This window comes from Electrona antarctica, assembly GCF_951216825.1.
Source record: "Electrona antarctica genome assembly, chromosome: 5".
Taxonomy (NCBI): Eukaryota; Metazoa; Chordata; class Actinopteri; order Myctophiformes; family Myctophidae; genus Electrona; species Electrona antarctica.
Window position 1 is genome coordinate 27,420,495 of NC_136810.1, and position 23,415 is coordinate 27,443,909.

Here is a 23,415-nt window from a genome sequence, read left to right on the forward strand (position 1 = left end):
AATCTTTCGTCAACTACGTTGCCCAGCAACCGACACTCAACAAGAATGTTACCATGGACATGGAGTGGGGTGGGTTCAGGTTGTGGGGGGGTTTGTGTGAGAGCGGTTCTCAAATAGTTGAAAAACAGCCCTAAAACAGGACACAATTGATGCGTGTGAGCCATTTGGCCACCGCCAGAGCCCCATCTGACGGTATCCGGAGAACTCGCCAGTTTACCAACTCGCCGCGAGTTTAAACTTAAAACACCAAAGTACCGAAACAATGCAATTAATTAAAACAATATCCTGAAATGGTAGACCTACTGTTACCCCTATGATTGGTATTCACATACTCACATTTTTTATCATTATGTATAGCTGACCTGAATTGCACAACATAGTTTGATTTTTGTTTCAAAAACAGCATATCTAAAAGCTTGCGTGCTTTGAATATCCTGATATAAAATAGGGTTTAGTTAGGGTTTATACATTTCTACATATTTTAATCAAGCTCCACTTACCTCAACACAATTGCTACCACTTACCTCACATGGCATGCTATTAAACCTTATTAATTAATTACATAATGGTAGTAATTGATTTGAACATCATGAGGGGATCAACTTCAAGAGCGTATTATACACTCATTTTGATTGAGCTCTGGCCCATCACGGGGGGATTTTCAGTCTACAATGATTGGATTCAAAATTAAATAAATAACATCAGAAAAACTGTTTAATAACTTTTTACAAAATATACATTTACTGACATTCCCTTCCAATCCCAAAATCGGATATCCCATTTGCTTAAGACATTATGCTATATACACACGCACAACTGTAAAAATGCATTCTCATGGTAATCTTCACTGGATCTACAAAATGTGTGGAATATTTACAATCAACCCATCGGCACATTTGGCACATTTTAACGTAAGCATTTCTGATACAATCTAATGATGATGTCTGATACGAACTAGTCATGAGTGGCAACCATCAAATTATGTAAAGGCAAGCAAAAATAGCAGTGTAGGCTACTTTGTTTTAGTAAGGGAAGGGGGGGAAAAAAGTTAGTCATTATTATCAAAGTTGTCACATGGCGTGCCCTAGTGGCTCAGCAACACTGACCATATTGCTCTTGTCATGGTGATTAAATCTGTTCTGCCAACATAAGCTATGAATTAATTGTGTGCTTCTGAACAAATAAATAGAACACCAACATTGATTCTTCAGATAGTGATAGGGCAAAATTTAAATAACTATTGTACATACTTTACATAAAGTTCCCCAACCAAAATAAAGTAAAGCCAAATGCTTAAGAGCTTGCCATTTTACCATCAATTAGAGACAAAATAGGAAACCGTGTTAACAGCCTATTGCGATTCTATACAGGGGACAAATGCCAACACTGGGTATGGGTTTACGGTTTGTAAAATAAAGAAGAAATACAATCCACCATGGGGAACCAGGACATGCATCCATAACCACCATATACAGAGAAGATGATAGTTCACAATTCACACCCATAATTGTCCAGCATTCGGTCTGGGGAAGGGAAGGATAAAGGAGATTTGTGAAACTGTGTGCAGGCTCTGTATCAGAGAGTAAATGTTATGTGCTATTCATCATCTTCCTCTTCTTCACTCTTTCCCGCCAGTCTATAGGGAGTGCCTCAAAGTTAGCGTTCTTTCCAGCCTTTCCCCTGAGGGAGAAATAATATAATTAATAATCATTTCAGCATAATTGTAAAAAAAATCTATCTATAGGCATAAAATACTTTAATGCCATGTACAGTAGCTATTTTCAGCCGTGCACTGAATCTTACGTAAGAAGCTGCTGCTGCTTCCACTCCTCAATGCTCTTCTTGTTGAGCAGATCTCGGTCTTCATCACTAGAGCTACTTTTCTCCTCCTCGTCCAGCTCTTTCTGGATGGTCTGCCACTTCATCACCAGTGATGGCATCTTCGTTTTAGTCTTCTTTGACTTTAGAGGAAACAAAGGGATGGCATGAGAATTGTATGAATGTATGAAGAATAACTCAAATAGTGGTAAGTGCCGCTCAGATTCTTCCCTAAATGTTCAGGCTTTAAAACAGCCAACTTGTGTGGTGTGTGACAATAACTGCAATCAGTTTATTTTTATATTAGAGTAAGTTACTAACACTAACCCACGTCATGGTTAGAGGTGGTCTTCCTGCTCTTCTATTGAGAAAATTAAGATTGTGTGTTCAGGTACCACACCCACTGCTGACAACAATACTACATGAAGCTCATATCTACTCAGGCTGAGCAGGGATGCCTTATTGGGAGAATGTTAGAAATGTGGTGGTTTGTTATATTAATAAATAAATAATTTAAAATAAGATTCAATTTGAGGCAGGCAAAGCAGCTCAACACCACACAAACAGCTCAACTATTCAGTGCACGCTCTAGGTTGCCTTGTTTGAGGTAGGTTATTATGGCACTCAATTTGAAGTACACGTTTCATTACCAACCTGCTTTTCCTTTTTCAGTTTTTTGGTCTTGTCTACTACGGGTAGAGTTTTGGCTCCTGGAGGCTCGTAAGCCGGTGGCTGAGGTGAAGGCAGTGGTGGTTGAATGGCGAAAGGTGGAACTGGTGGAACAGGGGTTTCAACAGGCATGGCAGTGACTGGAGGTGGAGGCACACCCCAATAGGTACTTGGTATTGGTATTACAGGAGCTGCAGATACAGAGAAACAAACTAAATCAATAAAAATGTAATAGAGCTGCATAGCTGCATTACAATAGTAAATAAAAAAAATTAAAAAAAATGCAATTTACTGCCCGTCCAGTCTGGCAATACATTTCCTAAAATGACGTGTTAGTATTATTTTAAAAACTACACCCAACTAACTATTATACGTATTGGGATAAAGAAAAATATCGCTTTTAATGTGTTTTTTTCCATCAGCCCTATAATCACAATTGTGAACGTTTGGTAAAATCATGTGTAATGACGTGTTCACCTGCGATGGCAGCAGGCTGGGTATAGATAATGGGGCAGCTTCCAATAGTGATGGCCTTGGTCAACTGACCAGCTTTGCGTTTATGACCCTTCGCTTGGGTGGCTGTAGACTCAACAATCTGTTGAAGAAAACACAGAGCATGAAGCTAGTATGCTTATACATTTTTGAGTGGTGCAACCACTCCAAGCAACAGCAATGTCCCTATGTTTAGAGCACCAAATGTTTTAGAGTACTAACAGGGGGCATTGTTGCACCACTCACTTCAGACCCCGGTCTGATTCTTCATTTACACATTTGGAGAAAGCCATTTACACAATGTAACAAGAGGTATAATTGCCAATACCTTAGTGCTTATGATGCCTGGAGGTAATGGAGGCCGCCCGCTGCCATCTTCCTCTGTTCCCGGAGGCGGGGGGTCCCCTTCATCATCATCCATCTCCATTTCCACCTCCATGATCTCTCCATCACTGTCCGGAGGGGGAGGGGGTGGAGGTGGCGAGGTTGGGGGAGGAGGGGGAGGCGGGGGGTAGTCTGAAGGTGGTGGTGGTGGCGGTGGTCCGTCAGGAAGTGGGGGCTGAGGTCCAGACCAGAATGGAGACGCGCTGGGCGGAAGGGGGGCTGCCGGGGCAACAGAGACATGACTAGATGATCCTGCGGACACAAAGGAATCGTTTTTGTTTCATTAGTTTGTGCCAATCACAGCCTATATTATTTTCGGGTGAATAATGAGAGTAGGGATGAGACGCATGGGAAAATCTAAATTCATTGAATGAGTTTGGACCACGGAGAAAATCAGCACTAAAAAACCTTCTGCTTTGAAAACCAATCCTGAGACCATTCCAATATCAAGGACTGCCCAAAATCCTTCACATTGGTTCAGTGATGCCGTTATTTCGCTGGCAAGTTTGAGCCCATTCATTGAATTACATTTAAAACGCATCAGTAGGTGGAAGATAAAGCAACGGCTACTGTAAAGCTCCTTTAGAGACATTTTTTTGTTTACTGACCTGCAATCCCAGCAGTGGATACACAGATTTTGGCATCTCCTTGACTGGTTGTTTCATTTTGGGGCACCTGGCTAAACTTCGTTTCTTCCTGGATGTCCTCTTCAGCTGGGAAATCCCACTGGGAGGCACTGGTCCGGTCGTTCACATAGAAATAGCGCCTGTGCTCTCTAGAGAGTAGAACAGAGATAGAAGGCACAAGTCTCAAAGACTACCCTTGCAACTAGCTGCATGCCATGACAACCTGGGGACAGTGGGGTTAAGGGAGTGGACAAAGCTGCCACACGGTGGAGGCAGTAATGTTGATCTGGACAGCAACTTTAGCCATCCAAGGGCAGACACCAAATTGGAATGTGATTGTGGACATAGATGGTTGAACCCACCTTGATCTCAAAGACAAATTAACAAAAAAACAATCATCTTTTGGTCCTGAAAGGCTGATCAAAATAGCATTCAGAGGTTCACGGTTGTCAGATATGGTCAGCTTTAGACAACCATTTCCCCTCCCAAAGCACATGAAGATGCCAATCAGAAAGCACCATCAACATAATTAAAGAAAGTTACAAGCACAGTCAACTCTTTACATAGGAAATATTTAAGAATTTTCATTCAGTCAAGAAATAAAGAAACAGGAAACATGATATGAAATAGAGGTGGTCTGACCTGCTGGATCCCCTTCAATGGTCCGTCTTCACTTTTATTTGATGCTTGTGACACTCCTCGTTTCCAGGGCATCATTCTGTGTCAGTGTTGCATTCTGGGGGCTGTAGTCCTGCAAAGTGCAAAGCTCTTCCCACGGTACCACCTTCCTACCATTTACCCCTCACCCAATCTCCACCCGCTTTCCCCTGACTTCACCTCAGGATCAGTCTAGCCAAAGAGGCCTGAGGCAGGTATTATTAGGAAGTAACCAGGCCGGCCCAGAGTGGATGCTCTCTTATCAGAACAGGCAATAGCAGAGTGCCAGGATCGCATCACCGAAACATGGAGAGTCTGTTTCTGGTAATGTATTATGATCCACTCCTCCAAATCATGTTAAAAGTCTGCAACCCCCGACACTGAGGGGTATATAGTCACACGATAAGTTTTGAGGGGAGGTGGGGAGTTTAGAGATGTGAAAAGTTAGGAGCGCGTACCTGTCCCAGTGGCAGGACCAGCCTTTAGGGGTGGCGTTAAGTTCGTAATGTTTTATGTGTTCGGCAGCCTCCTGCAGCCTGCGGCGGAGAAATACCCCGTTCAGAGCGCCCTCCCTCCAGTCTGCAATTCGTGTCTGAAAAATACAGAGGGCAGGGGGGGGGGGGGCAATGTACAGGGGATGAAAGGATGGATGAGGATGGGATGAACAAGTTTTGGATAGATGGGAGAGGCAGATAAAAACAGAAAGATAAATACAGTAGTAGAAGTGAGAGATGTAGGACGGAAAGGAGAACGACAGATGAGTAATGCAAAAGAATAATTACAGGAAACTTCCACATAGATACCTTGTGATGGATTATAATGAAGCATATAAATATTTAATACTGCCATGTGCGGTGCACATTAAATATTTTAGACTGGTAAGGCAGTCACAACGAGAAGGCAGCCTATCTGGAACATAAATCTCACCTCGGTTTGTATCAGAAGCAGCTGAAAGTTTGAGATTGCCTTTTCTTTTATTCCTAAGAACTCCAGCTTGCTGGTTAAAGTGTTGGCCAATTCTCCAATCTGAAACTAAAGCACATTCATGTTAGTTCATTCATCAATTACTTCTACTTCATATAATTACTTCCCTTCGTTATCATTGCTGCAGTTACCTTGAGCTCAGGCGTTTCCACCTCCTCTTTTCCCAGAATTTTTAACTCAGTTTTATCCTCAGTTTGCTCCGATTCCTTCTCCTCAATTGCTGGTGCTGGAGCCTTCTCTGGGACTTTAGGATCTGCTACAGAACACACGCATGAAGACATGGGCTTTAAGATTGTGGGACTACTCTGGTCTGGCACAAACTCATGTGGTTCTTCAGTGTAAATACATATAAGAGTTCTGGTTCTCTCTCCAGATTACCCACGCACCACCGAAATTATGATAGGTATTGTAAATTATTTGTATGGGGATTGATCATGGTTTGCAGATTAGTAGCCCGACCACTCTCATCCACGCCGCAGCAATCTCTGTACACTTCAGCCAGCATTTTTGTTTTTACATTGATCTATGGAATTCTATCCTGGCAACAGAGAACGTGAATCCAAGCCTACCCGTGTCTGTGGTCTCCTGTGTGTAAGAGCCTCTACTGTTGGAGTCAGGGCTGGCTGCACGGAGGAAGGCAGTCTTCCATTTGCTTTTCTTCAGAAGGCCATGAGGCCCAGCAGCTTCTTGACTCGTCTCAGAACAGGGACTGGAACCTCCTGCACTCCCATCACCTTCCTCCAGAGCCCGCAGCTCAGCCTGGGGGACAGCCACGGTCAATCATGAAAATAGTTGATCATTGTCATACATATAATTGCAATTCATTATTTAAGATAACACATAACATAGTCGGGGTGCAATGGCTTTTTCGGTACTTTCATTTTGGAAGTTTCAGTCTGAAAACAGAAGCCTGTGCGTTTCTGAACAAATCAGAGCATCATATCCCTTCAGGCTATGGGACGTAGCTCCACTACATCCGCTGCACGTGGAGTCGGTTTGTTTACAAGTGAGGGAAAGACGGTTTGCTACTACGTGGCTTATTTCTAACCTATAATGTTTTCAGATGTGCGATGTAGCGTGTCACTTCACCCCTTTTGAAACCACTATTTAATGTGTTTGGGAGACAAGAAAAACTTTCCTGGGGTTTTTATGAGGGTAATGTACAGGGTGTGTTTAGATATTTTAGTATTTCAAAGTGTCTGATGTCAGACACTGGTCTCACTTCCTTTCTGGACTACATGTTGTCTCAGTAAGACAGAGCTCCCCCTCTCCACAAGGTGGGGTGAGTGCACCAAAGCATTGTGGCATACATTATTTTTCTGGCCATTGAGTGCAAATTTCAAATTGTGCTACCGTTATCTACTACAAATACAATTAACATTGAGTGACTGGAGTTTCTTCCAGCGGTGAAAGTCCCTTTAAGTTTAAAATGAGTAATACACTGTCTGGATGTCATCTTGAATGAGATTAGATAGTCAGGGAATATTATGGGGCGGCGATGGCTCAGGGGTAGAGTTTCCGGGTGGTAACCGCAAGGCCGCCAGTTCGAACCCGGGCTCCCCCAGAGTTAGTGTCGAAGTGTCCTTGAGCAAGACACTGAACCCCTAATTGCTCCTGATGTGCTGGTTGGTACCTTGCTCCGCTGCCATCAGTGTATGAATGTGTGTGTGAATGGGTGAATGTAATGCACAATCTATGTAAAGCGCCTTGGATAAAGGCGCTATATAAATGCACGATTTACCATTTTCAGAATAATGTCAAATCTGGGAATAAAGGAGTCTACTAACATATCCCACATTGGTTTCTATTTTTTTTGACAGCTGCTGAAAGTTGTGGTAACGTCAACAACCATTATAAGGAAAAATGTTCTAAATTACATTATGCTTTAAGTAGCATGTGACATGTCAAACTAGGTGGTTTTCATGATTCTGAATCCATTCCAAGCAGTGGCGCCAAACTAGGGGGTCTATGGCCAAACTAGGGGTCAAATTAGGGTTTTTTATGATTCTGAACCCATTCCAAGCATTAGTTTTGCACAAGAAACCCTGCCTGGCAGTGTGCCTCGGGTTCAACTCCCGATCCCGACGGCCTTTACTGCATGTCTTCCACACATGTCTTTCCCCATTTCCTGTCAGCCTACTGTCTGTCCCTCCATAAAAAGAAATATATAAAATAAAGGCGAAAGACAAAAAAAAAACATTTAAAGAAAAACACCCCTTGGGCTAAATTTGGCCATAGCCACCGTTTTTCCGTGCAAAACTAATGCTTGGAATGGATTCAGAATCATGAAAACATGTCACATACTACTTAAAGCATAATGAAATTTAGAACATTTTGCCTTATATTGGTTGTTGATGGTACCCCAACTTTCAGCAGCTGTCAAAAATTCCCCTAGGGTGGTTGAATAGAAACCAATGTGGGATAGGTTAGTAGACGCCCTTACAAACACATTGGTGAAGAAATGTATTCCCAGATTGTATTAATATCCTCCTATTTCTGTAATCAAAATCAGCTGTTTGGAGGAACATGTAGCAATGGGAATCAAACAGGTGAATGAAATAAAGATTTTTCAGGTCACGTTTCCTCATCACGTAATACAATTTTGATTATTATTTTTTTATCCCACGATTTTGTAACCTATTCTCACCCCTGTGTCAATTATCTAATGTGATAACACCCTCCGCCAACCTGGGGAGAGCAACGGACTTGAACTCATGCTTCCTTCATGCATGAGTGTCCAAGTTACACCTGACCAGTTTCCCTGGTTGGACGTAGCGCGTGGAAGGAACAAGTTATTCCAACCAGTTCCTTTCCCCTCCATCAGGCGCCCCGGTTGGCCAGGGGGAGGCAGTTTAGAGACCAGGATTACTGCATGTTTTTGTGAGGGTACCTACCCTAGCCTATTCTGGGCGGGAACTCCTTTTGGTGTTATAACCCTTCTGGACGGGAACCCCTCTGGGGTTCTGTTTAGTATGTACAGTATTCAGAAATTAAAAATATTTGATGCTGCTATATAAATATTTGAAGTTTTTCAGAAAACTTAGGTCAGGATTTAGAAGGCATTTTAGAATCGGCGTCAGGCCAAAATGGGTTAGGGGACACGGGGAGAACATGCAAACTCCACACAGAAAGGCCCTTTCGCCAACCCCGTCTTGGGTATGGGCACTAATGACGCAGAGGAGAGGACACGCCACCAGCGCCCCGAGCGGGAATCAAACCCAGGACCTTCTAGCTGTTTGATTTTTATGGACTTGATATAAAAATACAAAGATTTAAAATTTCCCATTGTTTTGGCATCTAGATATACTCTAAAAGTGTGAAAAACGCATTTTTCATTTCAACACGTCTTAAAGACATGCAGATTATATATTTTGTGAATTAAGAGGATTACATTTTAAAATAACCTCCATCTCATTCTCAACATTGATTGATTGATTGATTGAAGAATTTATTAACAGTTTGCAGAATTACAGTACATTTCAAGCACAAACTCAATACAAAGGCTGTTAACTGTGAGTGGACGACCCAATTAAGCATTACACTTGTTTCCAACAGGGTCCACCATGTTCAAATCATCAAAACATTTAGAGACGTACAAATAGACACTTCTATAGACAGAACAGGAATTCATCAAAAAAGAATTCATCAAAGAGGAGGTAAAAAGGGAAAAGAAATATATAGTGAGGGGAAAAAAGGGGGGGGCGGGGATTCAGATTTTACGGGGGCCAGTTTCGAATTGCAGCCATCCGTAGGTGCCCTTTGAGAGCGGTTTTGAAGGAGTCAAGGGATTCGCATGTCTTAATGACAGTTGGTAGGGCGTTCCACATTTTGGTGGCATAGGAGCGAAAAGAATTTAGTCCCTTGTTTGTGCCGAATCTGGGTTGTACATGGTTCGTTGCACTCCCTCTGGTGTTGTGGGTGTGGACTTCGTTAACATTAAGGAAGTATCTAGACAGGTACATGGGTATCTTGGTGGTGTATCGAATCTTGTGGACCAGACCCATTGCAAGATGCTGTACTCTGTCGTCGACCCTAAGCCATTCCAGCCTGTCGAAGTGGGCAGGGGTGAGGTGGGTTCGGGGGGCTAGATCAAGTAGGAGCCTGACCAGTTTGTTTTGGGAAGTCTGGAGCCTGGTTTTAAGGGCCTTTGAGGTGCTGTGGTACCAGGAGGTGCATGCATAGTCAAAGAAACCCTGTACAAGGGCTCCTGTTAAGGTCTTCAAGGTGTTTTTGTTGACCAGTGAGGAGATCCTGTAGAGGAATCTTGTTCTATGGTTGACTTTTTTGATTACGTTGGTGGCCATTTTATCACCGGAAAGATTAGCCTCCAGGATGGAACCTAGGTAGGTAATTTCATCTTTACGTGTGATAACATTGTCACCCACTCTAACCAAGAAGCCATTTGCCTTGCTGAGATTACTAATAGAGCCAAAGAGAATGGATTCAGTTTTTCCCAGGTGTAAAGATAGTTTGTTATCAGCGAGCCAGGTGCAGATTCTACCGAGTTCAGAGCTGAGGGCATTTTCAACCTGCAGTTTGTCCCTGTCCGAGACCAGCAGTGCTGAGTCATCTGCGAACAGGAACAAGTTGCAGTCACAGGCTGAAGTCATGTCGTTTACATATATTAGGAACAGTAGAGGCCCTAGTATGCTTCCTTGTGGAACGCCACAGCTCACTGGGAGGGGGGGGGACAGTGTTCCGTTCACTTCCACCATCTGTTTTCTCCCCTCCAGGTAGGATTGCATCCAGCTCACTGATGTGCTATCGAAACCAATTGCTTTTAGCTTGTTAACCAGTATGGAGTGGTTCACGGTGTCAAAAGCCTTTTGGAGGTCCAGCATGACCATGCCGCAGTATTTGCCAGCGTCCACCTCTTGTTTGATGTGGTCGCTCAAATAGAGGAGGCATGTGTCAGTGGAGTGGGATGTTCTGAAGCCAGATTGGAACTCGTACAATAATTTATTAGTGGCAAGATACTTTTCAACCTGTTCATAGACTATTTTTTCCATCACTTTCGAGATGGAACTAAGAATAGAAATAGGGCGGTAGTTGCCGGGGTCTAATTTACTCCCTTTCTTGTGCAAGGGGGTTACTTTGGCCAGTTTGAAATCTTGGGGGACCTGTCCCTGTTTGATGGAGAGGTTTACTATGTGGGTGATGATTGGAGCTATAGAGATGGCTGAGTCTCTGAGAAATTTGGAGGGAATGTTGTCATGGCCTGTGGCCTTGTGGGGTTGGAGGGCACTCAGTTTCTTAATTACCTCATCAGTTGTTACCATAACTAGTTTAAAATCGTCTTTACAAACACCTAGGTTTTTGTAGAAGGTTGTAATGTGCTCTACACCAAAGAGCCCAGAGTGGGAGGGCAGTTTGTTAACCAGAGTTGTTGATATGTTTGTAAAGAAGATATTCAAGTAGTTGGCCACATCAAGGTTGTCAGTGATGAGAGTGTTGTCAGATTTGATGTTTATGTTCGAAAATCTGGTTTTTAGTTTCTGACCATAGCTTAGTTGATTGTTTAGTAGCTTCCAGAGCTCATGAGGATTGTTTTTGTTTTCCTCAGCTTTATCATTAATGAAGTTACTTTTAGCTGATTTGGTCATGGCAGTTACACTGTTTCGTAGTTTGATTCGTTGTGTATTTAGGTTGTTCAAACGAGCTTGGCGAACACTGTCGAAGCGCTTGGCTAGCTTTGACTTGCATTTTAGAACTTCAGAGCATTTTTTGTCTCTGGCTTTCATTGCAGCCAGTATGTCCGGATTCATCCATGGTTCCGAGCGGGTTTTGCCCCTGGTGGTTCTCAAAGGAGCCATGTTGTTCAGTGCATCAATGCATCTTTACACCCCTAGAATGTACTGCATTTAAGCTCACCTTTTTCCTTTCCAAGGCCAACTCCAGCTCCATAGTGTCTTCTTCTGTCTCCTGCTCAGCATCAGAGTTCGCCTCTGAGGGAATACCGCTATGGGCCTCTTTCTGGCCCATGAGGTTAGAGTCTGGATCCTGCAGGGTGGCCAAGGGGGACCCGGGGGACCCGGGAATGCCGCTGCCCCCTCCATCAGAGTCCAGGCTGTTCTCTTTCTCGTCTGAGACGCCAATTAACGTTTTCCTCCACTTCTCTTCTGCCTCCTTTACGTCAGAGGGGATAAGGGGGCCAAGGAGTAACGCGGCCACTCCACGGCGCTCCTCCTCTTCGCTTGTGAGGGCAACGACACTCTCAATCACCTCCTTAATAGGAGACAAAAACAATAAAAGGGATCAAAGTTTCATTCAAGTTAATTTATCCCCCCCAAAAAGTGTATTTTATGCAAAGAGGAACTTGCCTTAGTCTTTGCCTCATGCTTTGACGGAGGTGGTGTAGCAGGTGCAATATTTTTATCAGCATAGTAACCTGTATGCGTTGTGCCATTAACAGCAGAGCTGCAAAAGGAAAACACTCAAATTGTTCATTTGATATTCAACGAGATGCAAGTCATTAAGTCATTATGGTCAAGAACTGAAGGAGTATTAATAAAATAAGTTTGAAAACAGTATACAAACCTTGTGGCACATACATGCATGCTTTTCTATCTGCCATGATAATGAGCAATGGACACTTACATGTTGGCAGATTGCTGCAGGCCCTGCACCTGATCAGCCAGGTAGTGAGGAAGCTCCCAGGCCACCTCATTGGTCATTGTGTTCCAGTAATAATAGCATCCAGAACTCTCCTCCCACACCTCTTGCCAATCTCCCATATTCAAACCACCAACTGAAATGAACAAATTAACAGCTCAAAGAATTAGAAATGGTTCCCTGTTGAAAAATAGGAGCACTTTATTTCAAACACTGGAGAGTGGTCACCTAATTACCTCCAGCTAGTGAGTGTTCAGTGTTGTACTGGAACTCAGTGCTTCCCTTATTCTTTCCTGCATCAACAGGGACTGGTTGCTGTGTGTCAGGTTCTGGCTTGGGGGAGACGGCAGCTGGTTCTGAAGACGTTGGGTCCTCTGAACTTGGCTGAATGGTGATTGCATCAATTTCCTGTGCAAGGAAATCATAGATATTTCCCCAAAATATTGAGTATTATTCCCTCAGAAGTTCTCCATCATTGTGTATATTTCAGTATGTCTAGAAGGTTTCAAATCATACGTACAGCCATGAAGTTGGCCAGTGTGCTGTCAATGTCAGCAGACTGGTTGTGTTGAGTCTTCACAGCAGGAGGCTGTGAAGACTCCCCAGACTCCTCTTCATCACTGTCATCATAGGCACCGAGAAGGGACAACCCTTCTAAAGATGGACACAAAAGGCATTTGGTAAATGAGATATCCATCTTGTTTTCACTCATACACGAATACAATCATTTGTTCCATTTTTATTTCTCTCCACCTCTTTTGTTTCATTTCTGTATGTCTCTGCTACAATCAGACAGGACTTTTCTGTTTGGATGTATGGACTCGATACTGACCTGACAAAGATCCATTAAGATTGAAACGTTTTTTTTTTTCAATAAAGTAATCCTTTACCAAAAGAATGGTGTGTGGGCCCTACCTCCTTCCATGATTGCTTTATTGGCCCTGCACCCAATGTCGAGGTGCATGTAAATAAGTATGCTCTGGATGTATAGACTGTCAAGAACAGAAAGTATTTTTTGACACTCAGTAGGCGTTCCCGCATAACTTCCGGGTCATGTGCATAGCCTCTATAGTCTGCAAAGAGATTTGGTGTAGCCAGCAGACCAAATACAGAGTTGACCCCTGTCAGTTGGTTTACTAAGTATAGAGAGTTTAACCACTTGCCTACTGAAACCCTTAATACACTGACTGGAGTCCCCCAGGGGTCTATATTAGGCCCCCTCTTTTTTTTCCCACACTACACCAAATATCTTAGCTGAAAATAGCCCAGAATAGGGACGCTAGGGTTCATATGGTTAACTCAGAGTTCGTAAAAGTATAAACCTCACCTGTGGCAATCACTGGTCGGGGCTTCATGTCAGTGTTTATTTCTCTCACAAATACGTGTGCTTCGCCGTCCTGTTCATCTGCAAACAACCCAAGAAGCATTTAATAAAGCAAACCACACAATAGCATCAACAACACCACGCGCCACTGACTGAACGGTTCACGAACAGTAGTAGGGTGACGTTTTATTTTATCGCCCTCATGCAACATGGGCTTTTCCTAGGAAGTGGACCTATCATTTTAGTATTGTTGGACCTATCATTTTAGTATTGTTACCGATTGTTAGGTAATGAGTGGGTCTTTTTAATCACTGAAAACAAGTATTATATAATGATGACTATTATTATTATTATATTGTGGACAAAGTCCACACCCATAACACCAGAGGGAGTTCAACAAACAACATGCAACCCAGATTCGGCACTAAATTAATTTCGCTCCTATGCCACAAAAATGTGGAACGCCCTACCAACAGTCATTAAGACATGCGAATCCCTTGACTCCTTCAAAACCGCTCTCAAAGGGCACCTACGGTTCAAAACTTCCCCCCGTAAAACCTGAATCCCCCACCCCACCCACCCCCTTTTCCCCCTCACTGTATATGTATTTTCCCCCTTTTTACCTGTTTTTGGCTATATAGAAGTGAATATAGAAGACGTATAAGTACGTCTCTAAATGTTATGAATTTAAAATGGTGGACCCTATTGTAAACCAGTGTAATGCTTTATGGTGTCGTTAACAGTTTTGTATTGAGTTGTGCTTGAAATGTACTGTAATTCTCCAAACTGATTACTTCAATCAATCAAAGTCAAAACCGTATTTCGGTGGATGTTGATACCTGGCACTTTTGACTTGGTCCTCATAAAGGCCCTTTAAACAAACACTTCAACTTAGCTCTGGTTCATAGCCCTAATGCTTGCAGAATTAAGCATTACGGCTATGGATCAGAGCTAACTCATAATACAAGTGTTTTAGAAACCGTTACTACTAACCCAAGTGGATGGCAGAGTCCGACTCCAGTCCACAACACAACTTAGTTGTGGTTATCGAACATGCTGTATCTCTGTGTAGGTTTAGGTTACCATCACATAAGCCGAGGAACGGTAGGAACCCCGAGAGAACTTTTAACAGGCGCTGCCGTCAGAAAAAATATTTGCTGGGTTAGGCTGTAGCCAATTAGAGCGTTTCGCTAGCTCGCCAACCCCAATAATCACCCTGCCGTCCTGCTAGCCATTAGCACGTTTGCTGACAGCCGTGGTGTAATTTACTCAGATTTTGAGTTCATTTTTACCATCCCAAAGTATTTCCAATTTTCAGTACTTCTACTCAGAGGCAAATATTGTACTTTATACAATTATTTACAATAATCAACCAGTCGGTTCTGCTAGCCAAGCACGTTTGCTGACATGCTAGCTAGCCGGCTAATAGTTGCCTAGCATGTTAGCTAACGTGCTAGCAGCATTCAAAGGCCCGTTTGCATCTCACCTTCGGACCCCGACCCGGTCTCTTCCCGTCCGCCGGCCGCCCCGCTGCGAAGTCCGGGTGGAGACTGAGAGAGCTGCAGTATGGTTCTCCGTCCGACCGTTCCAACTCCTGGGAGGCGAGTTTTCTTCCCCATCATCCCTGGTCGTTATGGTGCCGCTGAGTTTGTTCTGCTCTCAGTGCTCTGCTCTGCTGCCGACTGTCACTGACGACGTTTGGGGTGCAGCTACAAAGAAGACATGATGATGTGCATGTACATCCGGTTCAAAGCCTGCCCGGTGCGGAAGGATCACTTATATATTAATCTCTTGCTCCGTACAGTCCGCTGTTGTTGTGATGACAAATTCAATGATAACTACTACTGCCCGCAGGTGATCGGAGCTAATGAAAGGCAACGCCAAGGGCAAGAAATCCAATCGAAAAAGCTTTCTGGACTGGAGGAGCCCCCCCCACTCATAAAGGATAGGTTAGGAACCTCCTCCTCCTAAACTAGAATTTTTAAACCGAGTTGGGTAGCTGTTAGCCTACTTGCAGCCTGGACCAGAGTGATAGACGACAGTCTACTGGACTAGACACGCCATGGGGGGCGCTTCGAGACCGGCTTTGCTGTGGTTGCAGGACGTGGTGGCTGTCACCTTCCACAAAGCCCGTCGAACCCTGCTTCAGGCTGCCATCCTGTGCTGTTTATTCGGTCTGCTGACTTGGGTGTCTATCTTTCTGTACGGAAGCTTCTACTATTCGTACATGCCCACTGTCAGCTTCTCTACACCTGTGCACTACTACTACAGGTCTGACTGTGAAGCCTCAGAGTCAGTACTTTGTTCATTCCCCACTGCCAATATCTCATTCCTGAAGAATGGACGAGAACAGGTGATGGCTCATGGTCAGCCATATAGGATATCTTTGGAATTAGAAATGCCAGAGTCTCCAGTAAACGAGCAGATAGGTATGTTTATGATCCAGGTGTCTTGTTATACCAAGGGGGGAGAGATAGTGTCATCTGTGGGGCGCTCTGCGATGCTGCATTACCGCTCTGTCCTTCTACAGACTCTGAGCACCCTGTTTTTTGCTCCTTTTCTGCTGACCGGGATAACAGAGCAGAAGCAACTCATAGAAGTGGAGCTGTACCCGGACTACAAGTCCATTGCTTATCAACCTACATTCGGTGCTGTCATCATGATCCATTCTAAGCGGTTGCAGTTATATTCATCTCAGCTTCGAATCCATGCTTACTTTACTGGCATAAGATATGTCCTGTACAACTTCCCCATACCATCTGCAATGGTTGGTGTGGCCAGTAATTTTGCCTTCCTCACTGTGATTGTGCTTTTCAGCTACCTGCAGTGTATATGGGGGGGGATCTGGCCCCCAGAGAAAGTGAGAGTCATGGTGGGAGAAAACACTCGCTTCCAACAGAGGAAAGTGGAAGCTCGGAAGCGCATGGAGAGGCACACGTCAATGACAGAACTTCAGACGCCTTGTGAAATTGGTTCTCTGAACGAGCCATCTAACGACGCCGTAGTGAAATCGTCAGCAAAGGAACTGTCAGTGGTCCCAGAGTCCCAAGGGATTAGTGGAGAAACTGTGAGCCAGAAAGAGCCTTGTGATTCTACAGGGACTGAAGAGAGGGAAGGATTGTTGGAGACATCTCAGCAGCCTCACTTGGCTGAAACTGTTATTCGACAGCGACCTGGACCCTGGATGAGTCTGTGAACCAGTGCGTGAACTTATATTTGTGTGGAAATCTGTCACACAATACCTGCTTCTTTCAGAGTCACGTTGATAAACTTGATAGGTTCATGCAAATCATTGATGAAGCTGCACAAACACAGTATTGTTTTACTAGCCTAGCCACACTGTTATTAACTTGTTATTGTTTATTGTCATGTCGTTTTGATATCATGTATACCTCATTTTAACATGTTAACCTCAGCCCTGTGCTTTGTTCCTGTTGACAGATTTCCTGAAAAAAGACAATTTGTTGTCTTAACATTTGAGCCATTTGAGTTATGTTGACATTTGGCAAGTGATGCTACATTCCATCATTCAGATACAGTCAAAATACAGTACACCGGCAATTGGCATTGCAGTCTACTATCAGTGAAGTTGACACTCCTTTTTTGGTCATGCACGGTGTGTTGCATCTGATGATAGTATTCCACGCTGTCTAACTTCAACATTTGCTTAGATTAGGTTTAAGTGGGTGTCCCACAGCTCTTCAACCTTTTCCATTAAAAAAGACCATTATGTCCTGCATTGAACTATGCTGTGTATTTGCTCAGTGTTTTTGAAGACACTGCTGAACGTGCTGCAACATTTTCTTTTATTGCCTCATTAAAACTTTCTCAATAATCTTTAGAACAGTGGGTAGGTAGGTGACAATGCATACTTTTTTCAGAGCATTTTGTTTTGTAAAATGTGTTGGATAGGGCAGCATTGTGTTAAAATACACAAGAAATGTGTAACCTTTACTCTGTGGCCTCATCTAGTTTGTGTGAGAACTTCAGCCTCAGTTTAATTTCGATCATTTACTACCACAGCATCTTTACATAGCACAGTGGTTCTCAAAACATTTTTATGTCATCCGTAAGAGAACTGTTACAAATATTTCTATTTTCAAATTGCTGAAGTATGACATTATATGGTTAAACTGATTTTGATGCTGTATAATACTAATTTTGCTGGGGGCCCCAAGGACCACTGGGGGTCCCTGCAGGACCCCACTTTGGGAACCACTGACTTGGAGGTCTTTCGTTACAGAAGTAGAACCCTGATTTCATTCCTTCGGGTCTTTGCTTTCTGCATTGTTACAATTTAGTTTCTATTGTTAAATGTGTGCTTTTTTGTTAAGTTATTAACTATTTTAGCAGTTACTTCTTTAACTAAGTGTTGTATACCATATGCCTATGAAAAGCAAGTGAAGTTCATGTAGAAAAAGTGCAGAAACAGGTCTTAACATGATGAACCCTGTGAAGCCCTACATTACAAGGGGGTTAGATCTTAAGGAAATACATGAAAGGCTTGTTGAAAACGTTTTTAGGTGAAGGATTTCATGCCAAGGACGTTGTGAGGTTAAGCAGTTTAATCCACTTTTTTGCAAAGTATTGCATTGTTTTTGTTGCTATAAAATATTGTTTGATATGTTTTTGTCTGCAATGAATACAAACTATATGCTTCGTAACCTGTTCGTAACACAATAAAGGCTTTGAAATTGTTAATTAGTGAATCTTTATTTCAATGAATAAAAAAACGTATCTTCCATTCAGCCAAACTAAACTACTGTTGTCCTCATTTTGAACTGGGTTTAAGCTCTCATATTAGGTGATAGTTATTACTTTTCAATGGAACAACAAGCAACACAAACCAGATGCCTTGTGACACAAACCAAGATTTATTGAAAAAGTGAAGATCACCATATTTAGAGGAATATATGTGTGCTTTAAATATGTAGTCAATTATTCAACACACACACACTTTCCAAAGTATAATTTTGGAAAGCAACTCGAACCCTCGTCACCCGCTTCAATAGATATTCAACCCCAACAGAAATGTAAAAAGAAAAAACATTTAATTGTCAGTATTTTACAGTTTAGGTTGTGCATGAAATGTATGTCCAAGTATATCATGAATAGTCACTGTATAATGGCATTATGTGTAGCTCATAAATTAGTAGAGGGATTTATTAATTATTATTCTAACGTCTTTATAACAGACAGCTGCTTTTGGTTGCTGAAAATGACTTCACATAAAAACAAACTCACAATATGCAAATATTATTCAACTATAATAACATCTCTATGATGTTATTGATTAGGTTATAGATGTTTTTAATGCTTAAATTATTTTAGGAATTATCTAAGATTTTTTTTTCTTTCATGTTAACCACCCTAATGCCCCTTATTCTGGCAGGAGCAGTCGATCTACAAGCTCACAACGCGCCACATTTGTAGATCTATTTCTGGCAAAGAGATTTGGTCTAGATTGTAGAAGGAAACAAGAGCAGATCTATTACAGTGCCAATTCAATTAAATTCTGGTTTTGTTAAAGTGGTCAAAGAAATCATACTCATTGGTATGCATCAAACCTTAACCATAGCCTAGCTCTGATCCATAGCTCTAATGCCTTCATTAGAGCTCTGCTACTCTTCTCTTCCTGGCTCGCATGAAACGCAGACCGGCCTCTCCTCTGTTGTGGAAAGAAAAATAACGTTTTACCTACTCACCAATACAAAGGTGGCTTGTGTTATTAGAAAGTCTATTTTCCTTCGTGGACGCACTCTGAGCCCCCTACCACACGTATAAAATGCACTTTTTGGCCATAAAGGGATTTCTTTTCATCGGAAGGAAAAAATCTTGTCTATGAGATTTTCTCTCGGCAATATCAGTAGTGGGCGCAGTGGAGTAACTAAAAGTATAGGCTTTCTAATAACACAAGCCCCCTTTGTATTGGTGAGTAGGTGAAACGTTCTTTGTTATTTTCGTAACAGAGGAGAGGCTGGTCTGAGCTTCATGCGAGCCAGGAAGAGAACCATAGCCTTAATGCAACGGCAGCAAAGGGCATTAGGGCTATGGACCAGAGCTAACCCTAGCCACTTAAATTGAATGTTATCTCTGTAACAGAGTATAGTAGACAGAGATGCAAGAAGAGAATCTCTCTACCATAAGTTACAGATATATTCAATCAGTTGTCATCAGTGTAAAAAATGTTGTTCATATTTATATTGTCTAATCTGTTTCAGGTCATAACTATTATAAAGCAATGCTATTCAAGCATATTAGACGTTCATATTCAAAGCCATAACCCCAGTCTATCAGATAAATTATGCATTGGTCTGGATATGGAGTGCACTGCTTGACTACAACTATTCATCATGTACTTGGCAGGTAGATATAAATCTCTGACCCTGGCATAATTTAATCATTGTAATGAATTCTCTTCCCTTTATTTTACATTAAGAAAAAAAGTTAGCTATTTGTCAGTGTTGTACAATATTTCTCAAATAAATTATTAATATGTTTGTTAATCAGCTGGGAATGGTCAATTTGGACCCTACTGACAGATTGTACTATAGCTTACTAAAAAGAGAAAGTCAGCTTTGCTGCAAATATTAATTTGATAGGAAAGAATCTATTATACTGGATTCATACATTGTTTTTTTATTTTCAACTCCATGTCTTTGTGGTTACCATATTTGGAACCACATACCACCCGTCAAGGCTACACGACTACGAATGCTTTGACTAATAACAGCTTGTGCTTCTGAAGTGTCATCCTGTTCTGGCAGGTCAGTCAATACATGTTCTATTCCTCCTCAGTGGGAAGATCCTTGACCTCAGCAGAAGTCTCACTCACTGGTTTTGATCCATCATCATCCTCTTCATCATCTGAGTTGTTTGCCCAGCGCCCAACCCTTCTAACTCCTTCACCCACCACCGGAGCATTAACGCAGGGGTTATGGTCATAGATGACGAGTTTAAGCCCCTGCAGGTGGGACAACACTGGAAATTGGCGAATTTTGTTACGGTCTACATCAATTACAGCTAGAAGGTGCATTTCCAGCAACACTGCTGGGAATTTACTTAGCTGGTTACCAGCAAGCCAAATACTCCGTAGCTCCTCCAGCCCTCTAAGTTCCCTTGGCAAACTACATATCTGGTTATATCCCAAGTGCAGGGTCTTGAGATTGTGCAGTGAACAAACAACATGGGGGAACTCTGTGAAGCAGTTAGTCTCTAGCCACAAAGTATTAAGTTCCGTAAGCTCTCTCAATTCTCTTGGGAGGCTGTACAGCCTGTTGTTACCTAGGTAAAGGATATTGAGTTGTGGCAATCTGCAAACTGCTGCAGGCAGCTTCTCAAAGCAGTTGAAGTCAAGGGCCAGTAGTTGCAGTTTCCTTAGGCCCTGAAGTTCAGCTGGTAAGCTGCTAAGATTGTTGTTGCTCAGGTAGAGCTTCACCAGCTCATCAAAGGCACAGGCAGGAATTGGCAGCCGACGTAGCTGTAGGCTGCTCAGGTCCAGAGTACGATCTAAAGGCATTTCCTTCAAGTCCCCCACTAAAAACTGCTGGATTCGTTCTGAGGGGATGAAGGCAATGGCACCTCTCAAAGCATTCCCCATCCTCCTTTCTCATAGATGCTCCTATGGTCACCTCCACAATTTAACATCAGAATAGATGCATACTGAGTGAAACTGTTGGGATGAGTAAAACAATTAAAATGTTACCTTCACCACCCTTTTAAGATCATCAGGGTTAACGTAAACATATTTAAAAAGTGTTACATTGCAACTGAAACAATAACAGTGTGGCAACTGGCAAGTAAACATGCTTTTCACGATGACTTTCACTTGACAAAAGCAAAGCAATATAAAGCCCTTAAAGGTATCTTCAGGGATTTCACTTAATTAAAATATCACCAAATTTGTGTTTTTAAGTGACCTATAAGAGGGTCAGTATAATAGCATCACCAATGAAATAACTGAATTATTTTATGCTGAAAAATACTTACTTTCATTCCAGGGTCAGCAGTGATTGTCAGCTTCTCCCAAAGTATCCCATGTGTTTATCTAACTTAATGATGTCTATACCGTACACATGGTATTCCCTTGTTATATATTCCCTGTGCAGTCATAGCCCTATCCCTCAGTGGCACTGAGATTTGCTCTGACTCTCGAGTGATAGTAACCACAAGCTGCTCTCTCCTCCCCATTTGTGCCTAATGACTTTGCCCCTACTTCTCAGACATGATAGAGGTGGATGAGGGAGTACAGGGAGGGGTTGGGCGTGGGTTGTGGAGAGTCGAGTGCCATGGATCAGCATAAGAGGTGCTTTGTGATGAAAGAGCAGGGAAGGTCATCTACATTCCTCTCATACAGACCACTGGCTCTAGGTCTGTGCCTTTATCAGAGCCACATAAGGAGACCTCCAGTCTCAAACGACTTTCAGAATTAGTGACGTCTCACAAATGTTGCAAGTGTCCTCCTTAGTGCTTTCATTTGTCAAGCATGAGACTGTTGCTTTGTAAGTGTTTTGTGCCTACTGAACAAGTACCCCAAAAAGTGCTTTTAAATGTTTGTTGCAAGGAGTGGAAAAGTAACTCTCAAAAAAGTAAAGGGGCATATCAGAGGGATATGTACTATGCCAGCTAGGGTATGTCTGGGTTTTGTCAGCAGTAGCCTCGGAGACCACAGGCGTTTTATGTCAGCAGCAACACGTCTGATGTCCTCACATGCAATCTGAATTATACTTCTTTGTGTGAAGTGTTACTCAACAAAAATAACTGATTTTCAAGGGTGAAACGTGATGCTTTAGACTTGAGGTGCATTATGGGTTTTAACACTAGACCAACTTAAAACCCTGTCATTTTTTCAAAACATAGGGTTGTGGAAGAATGTTACATAGACTAGTAAGTCTACATACAGAAATATGTCTCCTACTGTCATATCACTCGTCTCTTGTTAGTTCACTCTGAGGTGTGATTTAACTATGTTATCTTGTGTACCTTCATTAGAGCTATTTTCTAACCAGATAAAACTAGGCAGGAATTTCATTTTTCTTATCGGAGGGGGCACTGGCTTGCCTCCCCTACTCTGTTTCTATTGATGGTCTGTTTTTAGCACATCCTCCTCTCATCCACTTACTGTTTGGAGCCCTCTGAATTGCAACAAGGGTGTTCAATGCTCAGCATAGAAAGTGCCATATCCATTGACCATGAACATAATTTCCATATACCATATAGGCCTACATGATCATTATACCATATACATTATCCCATTTTTAAATTTGTGGCTATTATATATGGTTGACTGGTTGAAGTGGTTCACATCAAGGGAGATAATGGGACCATAAGAGTCCATGAAAGGCAGTTGGACTGGACTCTGTCTCCCTGTCAACTGTGGTTGAACGAAAGGTACCTGCCTGCTTCAAATCATCCACTTACTTACTTTATGTGTATAATATTATCCTCCTAGCAGAGTCAGAAGATAATCTGTGGAAGATGCTAAATATTGTTAATCTCCGGGTGGTGCTCTAAATGGAGGCTTATGATAAACCAGAGTAAAACTCAGATTATGGATTTCAGAAAATAACTGTAGGCCTACTGTATGATCTCAGAAAATGTATTTTTATTTTGAGCCTTGCCTATATGGAAATGGAATATATATACTGATTCCTACATCTACTTGAGCTTTACTTTGAGTGAATTTATGCCCTATGAAGTAGGGATTGGAATGCTGGCAAAATGAAGTTTTGTAAAGACATTGGCTATTCCACATACTCACAGCTCTATGAATCATAGTAAGTAGCCTTGAGAAACAACGAGCCAAGTGGCAGGCACATAGGCGGTATATCTTCATAACATACTTTGCTG

The 23,415-nt window shown here is 42.4% G+C and overlaps 3 protein-coding genes across 4 annotated transcripts; 1 reads left to right on the forward strand and 2 right to left on the reverse strand.

Annotated features, from left to right (window-relative positions):
* Positions 1 to 696: 696 nt before the first annotated feature.
* fnbp4 (formin binding protein 4) lies at positions 697 to 15,336 on the reverse strand. Of its 2 annotated transcripts, none has more exons than XM_079502116.1 (17): positions 15,053 to 15,336; positions 13,570 to 13,647; positions 12,763 to 12,896; positions 12,479 to 12,650; positions 12,228 to 12,378; positions 11,951 to 12,047; positions 11,502 to 11,855; positions 6,200 to 6,389; positions 5,762 to 5,883; positions 5,574 to 5,678; positions 5,105 to 5,238; positions 3,972 to 4,138; positions 3,308 to 3,615; positions 2,965 to 3,082; positions 2,473 to 2,678; positions 1,804 to 1,961; positions 697 to 1,680 (listed from the first exon to the last, which is right to left on the reverse strand). In XM_079502116.1, the coding sequence occupies exons 1-17, from the start codon at positions 15,186 to 15,188 to the stop codon at positions 1,590 to 1,592; spliced, it is 2,721 nt and encodes a 906-aa protein (XP_079358242.1). In that variant the 5' UTR covers positions 15,189 to 15,336; the 3' UTR covers positions 697 to 1,589. The 2 variants fall into 2 exon arrangements, with proteins under 2 accessions (XP_079358242.1, XP_079358241.1); XM_079502115.1 differs by having other exon boundaries at positions 5,762 to 5,886.
* A 288-nt stretch (positions 15,337 to 15,624) lies between these two features.
* Positions 15,625 to 18,267, forward strand: LOC306923806 (seipin-like). Its single transcript, XM_079502120.1, has one exon. It carries the CDS (start codon positions 15,629 to 15,631, stop codon positions 16,760 to 16,762), a length of 1,134 nt encoding a protein of 377 aa, XP_079358246.1. The 5' UTR covers positions 15,625 to 15,628; the 3' UTR covers positions 16,763 to 18,267.
* A 1,499-nt stretch (positions 18,268 to 19,766) lies between these two features.
* Positions 19,767 to 21,682, reverse strand: lrrc10 (leucine rich repeat containing 10). The gene is made up of 2 exons (XM_079502121.1): positions 21,556 to 21,682; positions 19,767 to 21,238 (listed from the first exon to the last, which is right to left on the reverse strand). Exon 2 carries the CDS (start codon positions 21,164 to 21,166, stop codon positions 20,351 to 20,353), a length of 816 nt encoding a protein of 271 aa, XP_079358247.1. The 5' UTR covers positions 21,167 to 21,238; positions 21,556 to 21,682; the 3' UTR covers positions 19,767 to 20,350.
* Positions 21,683 to 23,415: the final 1,733 nt, after the last annotated feature.